The sequence below is a fragment of the Cyrtonyx montezumae genome, unplaced genomic scaffold, assembly GCF_038088225.1.
Source record: "Cyrtonyx montezumae isolate F1298 unplaced genomic scaffold, pur_monq_1.0 scaffold_17, whole genome shotgun sequence".
Lineage (NCBI taxonomy): Eukaryota > Metazoa > Chordata > Aves > Galliformes > Odontophoridae > Cyrtonyx > Cyrtonyx montezumae.
The window spans coordinates 13,505,301-13,520,844 of NW_027071903.1; the positions used below are offsets into that span (position 1 = coordinate 13,505,301).

Here is a 15,544-nt window from a genome sequence, read left to right on the forward strand (position 1 = left end):
TAACACGAGTGTAAAAACAGGGAACAGAATGTGCATAAGGAAGCTGGAATCCAGCAGTTAGCAGGGATTTGCATGTTTTTAAGAACAAAATGCTGTTTTTCAGTGTTATCACTTCTTTTTTTGAAACAGCTCAAGAATTTCTGACAGTGCTGCAGTACAAAATGAGCAGAATTCAGAGGCCACCTTAGCTTTGAGGAAATTTTTCCTTAGAAATAGCAAGCAAACTGATAGGCCCGCAAGTGCAATAAAATGCAACCATACCACTTAAGGTTTTAGCACTAACTGAAGTGCTTTGCCTGACTGCCAGACCACTAAGAGCAATAAGAACATAGTGCTTGTGATAGAAATCAAACAACCAACAATCAAACCCCACCTTCATCTTATTACAGCTAGACCAAATGGGCTAAACATCTCAATGCAGATCCTTTGGGGTGGAATTCAGCTGCTTAACTGCCTAGCAACCACTGTGATACTTGAGCTGCCCCAGGGCCCCCAGCCCGACCTCCACCCACCACTATAGAGGGGCGTTGTCTCCTGCAAGTCCTGCGTCATACCTCACAGATCTCAGATACTTCCAGGGACCTAAACCAGCACTATAAAGCTGTGAGGTATTTTGTTGTTGTTGATTGATTTGATTCACTGCTAAAAGTATACCCTGCATATCTAAATCCATACCAAGTATATGCAACGGTACCGTAGTGCATTATTCTCACTGTATCAGTTTCAATGTTCTATATCACCTTATTACCTACTAGTGAGCTCTATGGCATTTATTTGCAAAGCTGTCATGACAGCTTGGAACTACAGAAGCTAAGATGAAGCAGAAAGGAGTCCAGGTCTCCAAAACCACACACAGAATCACTGAGTTGTTTAGCTGGCCACAGAAAGACTCTTTACTTACTTTTGATACTTTCTTCTTGGAACCATCGGTGCTTTCTGCTTCTTCATGTTCCTTAACACCTTGGGTAAGATTAGTGTAGTTGACCAACTTGCCAAGCAGAGACGACACTTTTGGTCGTATATCGAGTTCTTCCTGTGGAAGAAGAGCTAGTCAACTTCTGTGAGTCACAGCATCGATAGAGGGCTGCTGGGGTCAGGCTTTCCATGAGTAAAATCAGGGGAATCAGTGAGTAGTTAATTGCAATGATGAGAGGATTTCTTTTCTGAAATGAGGGCAACTCTGATAGGAAAAAGCCACGATAACAGGTGTGCACTATAAATATACCTTTCTCCTTAGGTACTGAAAAACACAAATTACATCAATAAAGAAGAACTCTTGAGCTTTGTGACTAAGAAAATGAACATGTGCCTTGTATGCATCTCTAATGCCAACTGACAAAAACATACACTTTCAAAAGGGTCCAGTTTACAAATAAGGCAGCAGTGTAATGACTAAGGTCTGGTAATTGTAGACACACGTCTTCTGATTGTTTTAGTATGTTTTTCAAACTATGTAAAAAACTATTCACGTGGATCTAGATTTTTTTTTAAATCCCAGAAGCCACATCTGCAGTGCCTCACAGTTTTACATTCTTCCCATCCGACTTCTGCCTCTGAAAGCATTTTCAAGGCCAAATCTGTGGCTTCACCATGCAAGCAAATACATCCCTCAGACAAAGAAAAAAAAATCAACAAAAAGTAGCCCAGCAAAACAGCTAGCCTGTAAAGAAACAAAATCAAGACCAAGTCACTCCCTTCCTCTCTCTCTTTGTGAAACTGAAATGCTTTATATGTCTAATTGCACAATATGTAATGAATGGCAAAGAGAATTGACTGTCTACACAGAAAATATAAAGCTGATGAAGAAAGATTTCATTGTCTGGAGTTTTATTATATCTTCATGTACTGTCATGAACAGTTTCTGGTAGGATCAGTGCTTTGTATCCGATGAATAAACCAACTCAACAGCTCAAATGATGCTGTGAGCTAAGCATTCCTTTTCTTACTCTTTCCTCAGATCTCAGCTGTGAAACCTACAGTTTTTATCTTTAAAAATCTGATTATGATTACTTCCAGACAGAGGCTGAGGTAACGTGCTTCCTATTCAGCTGGGCAGCATAGCCTTTGGGATGCTCTGTTCTTTCTCTTCTTCAGTACTATAGAAACAGCATGCAGTCCTTGTGTGGTACCTCACTACTGCTTATGAGAAAAGCAGGTGTGTAAGTAGCAACAGATCAAATTCCTCAAACGGGCAGCCCTCCAAGACCTGAAAGTGAGTTTATCCTATCACAGATTTACTGTGCTTTAGAGGAAAAAGACACCAGTGCTGGGAGCATGCTTCAAAGTCTTTAACCATACTACTATACAAACATGACTGTAGCATTTGCAGGACAGCAGGTTAGTTATATGTGTTAGGCTCAATGCCACACAGCTGAACTCTGCAGAGGTCAACCTGGCTGGAATTAGGGCCAGCTCAGGCTGCTCCACACCAAGTTCCTGGAATGGGTGCAAGTTCCCAGGATCGCCGTGAAGCCATAACTCAGGGGCCTTGCTGGAAAGCAGCTGTAGAGCCACGCACAAACTCTCTCTACTGCTCCCCAGAACATGAGTTTCTGAAAACATCTTGTAGAAACTTGGTCTTAGCAGACCGTGACACATTTTCACTGAACGCCAGTGCCAGTCAGGTGAGGAGGAGAATTCTGCTCAATTTTGCGTGGGTCCAGCTGGTCTGACACAGCTTCACCATTTAAACTATTCAGGTCACTTCTGCTACCATTACGTTTTAGTACTTACAGACTTAAAGACAACAATGCCTTTTAGATATCAGATTCCCCATCAGTGAGAGTCAAGTACTGAACCACTTGAACCTTTGCAAGGCTTCACATTCCACTGAATGATAAATAACATGTGTTCAATCACTCCCAGTTTGGAAGATCACAAATCACAACAAAACCATGAAAAGCAGTCAGAAATTACCTCAAATAAGGCCAAATTTCTGTCATAGTAATCACCTCCTTTGTTGGCTTCTGAACTGTTGAGGAAAGGGCTGTTCTCTTTATGGTTGCCATGACCTGCAAAGAAAAAAGAAACAGGTTTTGGAAAGAGTAAGAGAATTCCCAAGGAAACTTTTTAACCTTGACAAAAGAACCATAGGGAATAAACTTGGTTGTTAACTTGATCGGTTTCTTTTTAGTATCTAATGTTAGGCACCAGAACCTATACAGAGCTGTTTCTATCACAGAGGAGTCTGCTGTTTCTGTTCCTGTTTTCAATAAAGCAGTTGAACAAGTCACTGCAAAGCAAAGCACACAAGTGGGGGCACAGCTACACTGCTGTCTGCACCTCTGTTCTCAAATGCTTCCTTTGATAACTGTTTCTTACACAGAGCTGTGACAAGTCAAAAGACACTTCTTTGGCACCCGAAAATCACTACTAAAGCTAAAAGTGCCTTTAAGCACTGTGTGCAAACACACTGGGTAGATATAATAAAACTGAACAATACAAAGACCAAACTCTGTTCTTACAATACTTGTAAATATTAACCAGAAACCTCTTTTCTTTTTTCTACTCTCTTTTCTTCCACTTCCCCTCCCCACCCATCCCCACTAATTTCTAGATATCAAAACACACTCACTTCATGCAGTGCTATGAAGCCTCATCCTTACTGTGTTCTGAATACAGGCTGTGCATTCTTCAGACTCTTTTGATGCTTTTAAATTAAGACCTAACATCAGGTATAGTAAAAGTAAAGCATAAGACAACCTGGGAGATCAGTGGATCTTTCTGAAATAGGTAGAAATTAAATGAATAAATAAATAAAGGGCGCTATGGTACAAAATTATCTCTGCCAAAATTAATAAAAGGGAAAAAGAAAAAAGAAAAATGAAGTCGATTCCAGCAATAAGTTCTCTGAGCTGTGGATCCCTTTACAAAATTCCTTTCTTTTGCCTATAACTCTTCACTCCCTGCTCTTTCAGCCAATACAAACTAAAGATATTTCCAAGAGTGTCTCCTTCAGAGAAAAATCGATCCAAGGAATACTCTTTCTTTATAAAAAAAATAACCACTAAAGAAATTGAAAATGAAAGGAAAAAAGGATTATCTCAAATGGAAAGACTGCAAGTACTGTGCTTTGAATATATAAAGAGCACAAGATTAAAGACCTGGAACTTTTGGTGCATGTTTTCAACAACTAAGGTAATAGATTGAAGAAGGCTATGCTAAATTATTTTAATATAATGGAAGCAAAAGCATTTCTGTGTTTTGAAAGCTAAATCACCTTACAGAATGAACTTGGAAGGCAAATAGACAACTCCTCCCTTACACATGGATCAGCACACACCACCAACACACTGTTACAAGTAATTGCTATAGGCAAAATAACAGGAGAAACATCAGTGCTGCTGTTACTGAGGGCAAGCAATGCATGGGAAGAAGCACTACTTGCTGGAAGCTGCTCACAGATGCTTTGAGCAAAGCTGTTAGGAGAAAAAAACAAACAGATGTCTTAGTAAGTTTTTGGAAATAAGCATCCAGCTGACCAAAAACACTCATAGATAGCAATGCACTGTTACTATTGTGCCTGTTGCTTTCCTCTCAACTATCACCAAAATGTGAATTAGCAGCTTCCTCACACAGGTGGGCTCAAACTATCTGCAGACCCTAAATACAATGTAAGAGATGCTGATGTTGCTGTATATTGTAGGACTTCTGCATAACTTGGGTAAAAAAACTGTAGGCTTAGCAACACGGTATCAAAATAGCATGTTTATCAATTTCAGTGAGACAAATATTTACTAAACAAACCATAATAATTGCTTGCTGTGTAAGTTAGGTCTTTGGCAACGAAGCATACTAGACCAATTTTATTGCAGCACATACTGTATGCTGTGCTGAAGTCCATTCTATTCTATTTTGGTCGCACATTTGCTACTCTTGCTAAAGAAACTGAGTCATCTGCTGTAAGTTTTTACTTATGAAACTGAAAGTGGGTTGTCTATTTGTCTATCACAACTGAAAAGTTTAGTCCGTACAGTATCTTCTCACTGCACTTTGTTTTCTAATCTCCTATAAAATCACCTGGGTAACTCTTATTTTTTAATATTATTATTAAAAAAACAAAGAACAAGAAAATTATTTGATGCCCTGGTTTTTCTTGTTCTTTCATCTTATAGATGCACTGTCTCAAAAAAGTATAACAGATGTTCCATTATTTGCAATATTTACAGAATGCCTTTTTTTCCTAAGAATATGAAGTCTATTAAATCACACTGCTGTCAAAATAACCCATACATTCAATCACAGACTTTCAGACAAGATGACAATTGCTCTGCTCATTCAAAATGCCACACCATGCATCTTCATTTTACTCTATTTCACAGTTTTTCACAATTTGCCTCTTCAAAAGCTCTATGTTCCCCTCAGAAAGAGCATCTGACTCCTCTCTATTCACCATCTGTGTTCTCCAGCATCACCAAATTCCTTCCCACTTGCCTTTCCTTTTGAATTTGATTCCTTGCTGGACTTGTTCTAGGAATCTTCCTGCACAATGGAAGCCCATTTACATACACATTCTAAAACACATCACCAAAGTATTAATCTGATTTCCTCTAGAGATGTCTATATTCTGTTTTCAATTTCATGAGCAAAACCTTCAGTGGATGATTCCATTTCCTCAACAAGAAGCACAAGGGTACTTTGACCAAAATGAAATAAAATGGAGTGCAGCAAAGCACTTAACACAAACTACAATAAAATATTTGTCTAGTCTATTTTGTGTGCTCATGAGCAGTATCAGCACCTTCAAACAGACTTACTTGCTTGGGAAGAGCTTGTTATCTCCGTTAATTTTGGAAGAGAGCGGAGGTGACCTCGGAAAGATACTCCAGGGAATTCTTGCCCCAGCTTCACATGAGGATAGTTTAGACTCTGAAGCATGAAGTCTCCTGGACAAGCATCATCTCGTGACACAGGTACTGTTTTCCACATCCTTAATTACTGAGCCTTTGGTCTTGGACAGTAGCTACGCAGCGTTAGTTTTCATGACGCAAGATTGTTTTGCAAGGAACTTTATTCATAAAGAGAGAGCTACATACTCTGCAACAGAGAATAAATCATTTGCCTTAGTCCCTAATTAATCTTTTTTGGGTTTTTTTTTTGGTTTTTTTTTTTTTTGAGGTATGTAAGCTACATTCCAATTAGGTTGATGTTTTCACTTGTTTCATTACTTCTCAGTCTTCATTATCTTTCATTATCCTTCAATAATTAAGGCTTCTTAATTATTAAATTATTAATAACTTCTGAATGCTGCCAGTTCCTTTCCAAACCAAATCATTCTATTTACAGCCACCACTACAATTACAGTTTATCTACGCCTCTCCATCACAGTTCTCCCCCACCCAGGCATGGGCACAGCTCTATAGAACATTATTCATCACCTGAGTTCCATAAAACATCAAAGATGTCCAATAGAACAAAACCTAAAAATCCTAAGTGTGCACACTCCTATACATGCAAATACATAAGCCCAGGAGACAATAAAAAATTAAAGGATGTCCCAATCTTCACACAACGTTTACTTCATTTTCATGGTGGCACAACTGTACCAGACTGTCTCTGGGCTGGTTTTATTTTGTTATTCTCTTAGACAACCTAATCTTTCTGGAGAAGGCTAAGAACAGAGGACAGTGTCCTCTGTCTCTGGAAGGAAATTAGGACAGAGAGACAGTTCTCCCACTAGAGCTTTGTATACACAAGACTTCTTTGTAAGCTACTGCATTTTTCAAGGAAAACTACAGACAAAACACAGGCTAAAATAAAGATAAGAATGGCAGATCAGTGAGTATAAAAGAAAGCTGAACAATTAGGCACAGTGCAACTATCACAAAGAAAGACCAGGAAGCTTCACAGTGATAAAGTGTACTGGGCTAGACTAGTAAAAGAATAATCATCCTTTTGAGAAGTTGGCAGGAGCAGCTGCATGACTTGACCTGTTAAGGCTTTGTTCTCCTCTATTGTCAGTTTCTAAACTCCCTCAAAGAAAACTACCACTCCCCTAGCTCCTCATCATGCTGTGTTAAATAAGTGGAAATTAATATATCCATTTGGACATGACTAATCCAGAAGCACTCAGCTAGTTCTTACAGAGGCTTTATCTACATGACAAGTTAAGGCGTGCTGAAAGCATAGATGGACATTGTCTGGCTAGCTTTTGTCTAAGCAACAAAGATAACAGAGAAAAATATTGTAATGCATATTAATCTTAAAACACTTTAAAAAGGATTCCCAAGAGTACTCTGATTACAAATCCATGCTACTTAGCTTTTACAGGCATATATCTGAGTTGATTAAATGAAAGTCAGTAGAGGCACATACACCATGCTCCCATTGCACCTCCACTCGGAGCATCCCAAGAGGACCCCAGACTCTATGATGTGCTTTGCAGGGCAGGAAAGCTGGACAAAGCCCCCACTTACAGTTACAAGCTGTGATGATATGCTGAGTTCCCATCATTCTCCCTGCCTAAAGTATCAATTCTAATTCTTAACTTATGAATTAGATTTTTTCAAATCAAGGCTAGAAATGTTTGATCTTAGAAAGGAAGGAACTCATCAGTTAATTTACCACTTCATAACTGAGGAACAGCGGAGATTCACTAAAAAAACAGAAGCTCCAAGTAAAGCCCAATACTTCTCCCCACCCATAACAGTTTTATTTCTCGAGCAATATAAGAGCTAATGTCTTATCTGTAATTGCAGTATGCATGTACAGACTCCTTTGTGCACACCACAGCAAAAATGTTTTTGTAATGAGACAGGCTGCACAGCAGCTAGCAGCACTGTTTTCAGGCATCACTGGTCACAAAGCCTGTCACAGCTACAGACAGAGAGGTTTTCATGCACAGAGATTATATATAATATAATCTTATGTATAACCTTATATATTTAATCCATCATTTGTGTTTTTAGTATTCCATCTACACGTAACACTAGAATTTACAGCTGGAAATTAGAATGGATATGCAAGCAGCTAGTATGGGGTTCCTTTAGCCTAATTCCAGCTATCTAAACACTAGGCAGTTGTGTTCAACTTATCATGTAGGCTCGCTCTTTAGTCAGGACAAAACAGCTGAAGCAGTGCATCCCCTGCATAGGCATCTTGGCATGCTGAAAATAATCTCTGCAGAGAATCTAACTTACATCAAATCGATTTTATAGATGACTTAAGGAATGCAAAACTGATCCCCGGGGTAAAGCACGTTAGTTGTGTTCAGATAACTCATTTTGGCTCCTGCAGGTTTTTGTGTGTCAAGATCTTTCACAAATTTCTACATAGCTGGTCACACCGAGCCTGAATTCAGCTGGAAATGTTGCCCACACAACTTAAGTTTGCTAGACTTACTGTTCTTACAAGTGCACATGGATACACTCGGGATGGATAATCTACAGCAGGAAACGTTACAGAGGCAATGAGACTGCTGCAAACAGATAATATTCAGGTGGAATATTATTTATTTCTTGTACAACCAAATATTTTTATTAGACAACGCATTTTTGTGAAGACATTTGTTCACAGTGCTAAGGATTAGGCTTTTATTAAAAAAAAAAGCTGTCCAAACTCATTTCTATTACACTTCAGGGTTTATTGTTGTTGTTTTGTTGTTTTCAATTTGTTTGCTTTTATTAAAAAGATCTGATGTGACAGTTTTTGACAAAGCACATTCCAGATGTTAATAGTGATACTACCTCCCCAGACAACTGCACCACAAGATAAAAGTCGGTTCCCTCAGAAAGGCTGTGCAGAGCTCAGATAGCTTCCTCCATACCATACAATGACAGTGAAGTTCTGCAGAACTGAGTGTCACTGAGGAACAGAAAACTCAAAACAATTTTCCTGTCTCCTCCCAGCAGTTCAAGAACCATTATACCTCTACATTCAGCAGCAAAGTACTGAAGTTATTGGTAAAGTGTATAGAGACCATTATGTTAACACAGATGACAGCATTTCAAATACGGACTAAATCTGCTTATGTACTTCATTTACGTGGCTCTGCTAAACACAGCTCTTACTTTAGGGACTTTTACAAAACTTCCTTCTTAGTGAATCTGGGAAATCATAAAATATTCCATTTACAATTACATCACCTAGACATTTCATAAATAAAAGATATCACTTCTTTTCTTCAACTACTTAGCAAAAATCCTAATCCAATGTTACTCACAGTCCAAACGAGAGGTTGTATTATATAAATAATAATATTATAAAGACAGACTATTAAGGCTCAATGCCTTAATAGGCATGACAGGCTATGACAGGCTCAAACTACTGCTTACACTGACAATAATGAACTCTCCTGTGCTGCAGTAGGGTGTCTGCTTCTGTCAGTTGAAGGCCAAACTATTGATATTTGTGGGTATTTTAAGAGTGCAATTAGCTCATTCACTGTTTGGAAACTAGTACATAACTCTACTTAATTTAATATGGATTACCACTGTCATTAAAATTTTGTGTTTACTGGATTTTACCCCAACAAGTGAAGGCATGCTTCCTAAGCACTAACACTGCGTATATCACATACGCATCAGCTTCAGCATCTGCAAAAGCTACCCAGACAAAGCACAGTTTCACCAATGATAAATTAAATCAGTATTGACGATAATATATTAGCCCCTCAACAACAGTTCAGAGTTCTGAAGACTGCATTCGTGATCTGCATGAAGGAAGCAGCTAAAGCTTTCCCAACCACCTATGCAACATTTAGGCTGTAGCAGAGTAAATAATTAAATGAACAGTTAAGCACAGATCTCTGATTTCTCCCTAAATAAACAGGCATGAAATGGCTGCAAGTCTTTTACTGTACTCTGCAAACTAGGCTAGGGAACAGCTGTACCAAACAAGTTGGCCAATTCTATACAACTGAAAGGATTTAGCAATTTAATAACCCTCTGTTTCAGATTTCACTCTTCAGTTAAGATACACTGATAGCTTCACAACACTATGATCCTTTGTGGATATTAATATCAACATGAAGTACTCACCCTTCAGCAATAACTCTTTGCCATTTGCAGTAACTTGGTTTACCATTATTCTTCTTTCTGCTTTCAGCGCATGCTTTAGTAAATGCCTTCTCTGTGAAGTCCTGAGGATCAGACAAGTTTAACACTGTATTCCCAAAAGAAGTGTTTCTACCTCCTCTGACAAAGTAACTGCTGCCTGCAGAGCTGAACGGGATTGATCTCTTCCAGGAAACACAAAGACTCCTTACCAGTGCTGATAGAATCCTGGCATTATACTCCTTTAAACACTGAGAAAACAGACAAATATCAAGATCTTACTGAAAACGCCACTTGTGAAATCAAACTCGGCCACGTTGAAGAGGCACACTGCACACTGTTTGCACACTTACTCAGAAGAGCGTGTGCCACAAATCCGCTGCTTGCTCAGTGTGGAATCAGACAGCATTTTAAACCTGCTAATGCCATGAAAATTGCAGCTCTGTGACGTTTGCCCTCCAGGCATTTCAGCTTTCAAGTGAAAACAGTGATGTATTTCTTTCCATCTTCAATAACTTTTACTATGATTACCCATTAGGGAATAAATAATATGAAAGATCACAACAAAATAAATAAATCTGTATGATGAAATGAAGGCTTATATAAGAGACATGTAGATCCTAACAATGATTCTAAATAGTTCATAATTACTAGAACCCCATGCACTCTGTTTGTTTATAGGGTAATCTTCCAAATACCACACACACCACACTATCTCCTTTATCCAGTAGCTGCAATCACCAAGAAAGCCTCAGTAATTAAAAATGCCAAGTCACTTCTGAGAAAACAAATTTAGGAACTCACACACTGCTTCAGAGCTTTCATAATCTAACTCATCATTGCCAGCTGAAAAACACTACAGTGAAGTACAAAGGTTGTTTTTATAATACACTTCAGAGGTTCTTTCATGTGGAAAAACTCCAAATTATTTCTCATGACTATCATCCCTGAAACTCAGTCCCCTCACACGCATGAAGGCATCTCAGATAGAACACACCCTGTGTCAAAATACAGCAAGAAATACGTTATCGCTTTCCCCGTCTCAGGGAAAGCCTCTTCCCCTGCAGAAAAACATTCTCAGTTTCTCTGAGACATCAACACACAGCTGTGAGACTGGCACAGAGGTTCCATGCAAGATTTACTTCACTTCTCTCTTTGATATCAAATGAGGGAAATTGTTTTCAGCCCTGTACCCGACCACCGTTGGGCAGTAAGAAAGATGAACGTATGTAAGAAATAAAACATATGCCAAAACAAACAACAACAAGAAGCTGTGGAGTGAGAACAAGCAGCTGGGAACAGCTCAGAGAACATGTACAACTGAAGGAAATACAGGTGAGAGTGCTCTGCATCTCTGCACATACAGAAAATAACTGAAAAAGTGTTAAATTACTTTGAGAATTTCTGTACATTTTATGCATTGCATACTTTACAGAGCACACAGCAGACGTGTACTGTCCATTCCTGAAAGACAGTGGGAAGACATCTCTAATCAGTTACAGCTTATTCTTAAGTCCCAAATGCTTTATTAGTTTTCAACTAATTCATATAGAAAGGGGCGAGTAACATTTTTCTTGCACTGAGAACGGACCGCGTGAGAGATTTTTGATTATTTACTTTTTAACTACAGGGGGCTGCTGGTGCTAAGCAGAAAGACAAAAACCAAGAGCAAAGCTTCTGTCTGCACCAAAGATGAAGAGCTGATTTTTCAGCACAGTGCTAAAAAAAAAAAAAACAACAAGAATCCTCACTGCTCCACTGGTCACAATGCTTACAGAATGCTGACAAAGTCAAACTCAGCCTGAGACATCTCCAAGCAAAGAAACCACTCCACCCCTACCAGCACAGCACAGAACACGACAAAGCTAGCTGCCTGGAAAAGACAATGGCTTTTACCATCGCCTCACAGAAAGTCTGTCAGTTTGCAAGAGCATCAGAGCAAGATGAGAACAGCATGTAATGCATGGAGACTCTTCACGGGGCAACAGGTAATACTGGTTCACTTCTCTTCTGCTCCACCAGTCAGGAGTTAAATCAAGCACATGCAGGAGAAGGCAACTCAGAAGAAACTCAAGGACACATGGTAGGGCTTAGCCCTGCTTAAAATCCAGAATGCAGAGTCTTCAAAAAGAGCAAAGGCAAAGCACTGATTAAAATTATTCCCTGCTTGTTGCCTCAAGTTACAGCTTTAAAGCTTCCTGCATGTATACTGAAGGGTATCTTATAAAAAGGAAGATAAATATCCGACTGTCTGGTTAGTCACTGTTAGGTTTTTCCTGTCCTATTTGGCTGCCACATCCCTTTATCCATGACATTGCAGCTGGGTTCTCTGGAACATACAGACACACCAAAAGTGAATGGTCTGTCTCTGCATTACCTTTAAGTTTTATCCATGCTAGAACTTAATTTGGATAAGCCTGGCAGAATTTGCTTAAGATACTCCAGAAACAGCTGTGCCCTAGAAATCATGTTCCAGTACAGGGTGCCAAATAGAAATCACAAACGCAGGGAAGGGAAGAAATCTGGGGAGAGGTGACAAAATACCTTAATCTAGCATTCCTGTTGAATATTTCATCTTGTAAAATGACAGACTGGACAGTGATGATTTTAGCAAAGGAAAATCAGAAAATGCTTGGGAGCAGTCAATTCTGAAATTAGACCTGCAAAACCATCCAGGAGCATCTACTTTCGTATTATGTATCAGCTTTGAATACAAAGTGGATCAAGGAAGACAAAGCTTCCAAACACAAAAGTAGAAAGAAGAGCAGGAACAGTAATGTGCTGTCCTCCATCAGTGAGTACAGCAACCACGTCTGCTTAGGTACTGACTCAGGCCTGACCTCCTACAAGGAAATATAGAAGTGGACTTTGCACAGTGACTATGCTTGGGGCTGCCGAGTTCACGAGCACAGTCATAACACAAGGTTGCATTGCTAGCAATAGTTTTATGAAAAATAATTTTACTCCAGGGCATTTTTTTTTTTGTTTTTACTGCAGCAATCAGCAATGTAAAGTATGCAAGTGCAAGTCTCAACAAGTGGCTCCTCCTCAGAAGTTACTCTAAATCAGCAAATAAGTGGTTTCCAATGGCACATTATAAGAATCCCTATTTCCCTTTGACGTGGAACTGAAAGGCAAAAGTTTAGCCTAAATGGCTTTATGGAAATACCTGTGATGATTGAACGGTGTTCTAAACCCTTCAAACACAAACAAATGCTAGCTGCTGGTTGAGGAAAATGAAAAATGGCAATTAGACTATAGGAAAGAAAAAAAAAACACCACTGTTTCATTCAAGCTTAATTAGCTCGAACCTATACATAGTACAGCATGCCCCTGTCCTAAACAGGGCCTGCGTCATCTCTCCTCTCCCAGGATCTTGTTATACAATCCCTGCTGCAGTTCCCTGCGAGCCAGCTTCCATAAGCTTGCAGCTTTGATTCTAATTGTCAAAGTAATCAATAAGATTGCATCCTAGTTATATTACAAACCACATGTCAGTCAGTGAAAGGGCTGAGCTTCCAGGGGAATGCAGGTCACTCAGAGCACATTAATTGTTCCGGATTTGAGAGGATGGACCACTGGGACAAATTTCCAGGGGACTGGTCAAACCCAGAAACTGAGTAGTAGCAGAAATGCTGCTGAGCCATATCCTATGCAAACCAGCTTCCTGGTTTCCTGTCATTGCACAATGACCACCCACACAAAGATGGGATGGTGGCCGTCCCTTGGCTAGAACCAGCAGTGTCCTCTCTCACCTCATGCTGCAGCCGCCCAGCACAGCCTGGCACCCACCTTCCATCTTCCACTTAGCAAAATGCCATTTCATTTACATCTCCAACAAGTCTTAGGCTGCCTCCAGTGAGCAAAGACAGCTATCTTGGCAGTTTTGCCAAGTGATCAACCTTCCCCACTCATCCATAAGCTAATGGAATCAAAGCTCTTTATGGTCAATTAGCACTTAATTCTGCACATTAAATCCCACCTCTCTGTTCTACAGAGCGGAGTGAAGATCAAAAGATGATTCAAAAAAAATTCCACCAAGTACCTTTAATAGCAGCAAATAACTGAGGAGAATAACATATTCCCAGCACTGTCCTAACATATACCTCTGCTGCTCTGACATGTAATAAGGCTGCTGGAAAAAACAGTCATCTTTTTCCAGGCCAAATCTAATATTACCACAGAAAATGAAATCTGTTACATGACCTGTAAGAAAAAAAAATGATACTTCTTTAAATCCAGGAACTTCACAAATGATAAGTTGAGACTCTGGAAACAGTGCTTAAAATAAGGGCAACTCAGGACAAACAGGCAGTAAGTATGCACCCTACAAAACAACCTCCAGCTAGGTGTGCACTCGATGACATAAGAAAGGCACCTCGTATTCTGAAGAGAAGGAAGCTGCATTACATACCAGCTTACAAAATGCTCTCACATCCTGAAAAGAAGCTTGCCACACATGGATTATAAGATCCGTATTTTCCCAGCCATGTAGACACAGTTCTGGTAATTATGAACTACTTAGAATCATTTAGTATTTACCTGACTCTTTTATAATATAAAAGCCTCCATGTCATCACACAGATTCATTTATTTTGTTGTGATCTTTCACATGATTAGTCTACTAATGGGTAATCACCTTATAGTTAAAGACAAAAGATAATCCTTTATTTTGCTGCAGCTGGAGTGAGAGGGGAAAGCAAACATCAGTATTTTCTTTATGGAAGTAAAAACCTGCAGAAATTTGCAAGGGCAAGCTGAATGAGACAAACAAAAATCAGGTTTGTACGCGAGAGAAATAGGTACCACAAAACAATATAAGAAATTCAAAAGTGATTTAAATTCCCTTTAGGAAGTACAGAGATTGAACAAGAGACACCATTTCACTGTAGTTGAAAAATAGTTTGGGATGGTTACCCAGCAGTCAAAAGGAGTGTGCATTTACAAAGGGATCTAGATAGAAGATCTAGGTACTTTCACATACAATTGCTTTATGCAATTTGTCTCCTAATAGAGATGTTCTCCTAAGCAAAAATGAATACATAAGTAAATCAAAAGCTACAAAGGACTGGCAGGGGCCAGTGTTCTTTTGAAATTGTAATCATTATTTGTATAACTTCTTTTGTGTTTTTGCATGTATTTTTTTGCATTTGCCCACAATTACAGGACTTGCATTCAACTCACTCAGATGCATCACAAAGATCCTCTAGTGAGCTTTCCCAAATAACTCAAATACCAGGGAGCCCACAGAAAGGACCGTGTTCTTCTATATTTAGAGAAGTCTTCTGCAGCCAGGAGCTGGCACCATGAACCCCTGGGTGCCACACAGCTGCAGCGTCCCCAGATCTGCCTTAACCACTGCACAAGTTAGAGGTATGAGAAACACCTTTACCAAAAGCAATAGTTTATGCAGTAATAACTTTTTTTCTCCCTTCAGACAATCATTTTATAAATTGACATTAACTTAATAAAACCACACAGTACTAAAAAGATCAAGAAATTTGAGTATCAACCATGGGCTCCATGAAAATCACACCACATTTCAGAAGAAC

General features: G+C 39.3%; 2 protein-coding genes across 7 annotated transcripts in view; both read right to left on the reverse strand.

Moving 5' to 3' along the window:
- The window catches only part of LOC136046656 (dipeptidase 2-like), a 472,322-nt gene that overhangs the window by 428,992 nt on the left and 27,786 nt on the right, over window positions 1–15,544 (reverse strand). The window lies entirely within an intron of this gene.
- SLC12A4 (solute carrier family 12 member 4) overlaps window positions 1–15,544 on the reverse strand; it is a 46,230-nt gene that overhangs the window by 25,966 nt on the left and 4,720 nt on the right. For 2 of the 4 annotated variants that reach the window (XM_065733293.1, XM_065733295.1), the window contains exons 2-3: window positions 2,917–3,011; window positions 902–1,033 (exon numbers count right to left, since the gene is read on the reverse strand). In XM_065733293.1, coding sequence (XP_065589365.1) covers window positions 902–1,033; window positions 2,917–3,011 — 227 coding nt within the window. Of the gene's footprint in view, window positions 1–901; window positions 1,034–2,916; window positions 3,012–5,756; window positions 6,045–9,977; window positions 10,530–15,544 lie in introns of those variants that run through there. The other 2 variants (XM_065733297.1, XM_065733294.1) reach the window with 2 other exon arrangements.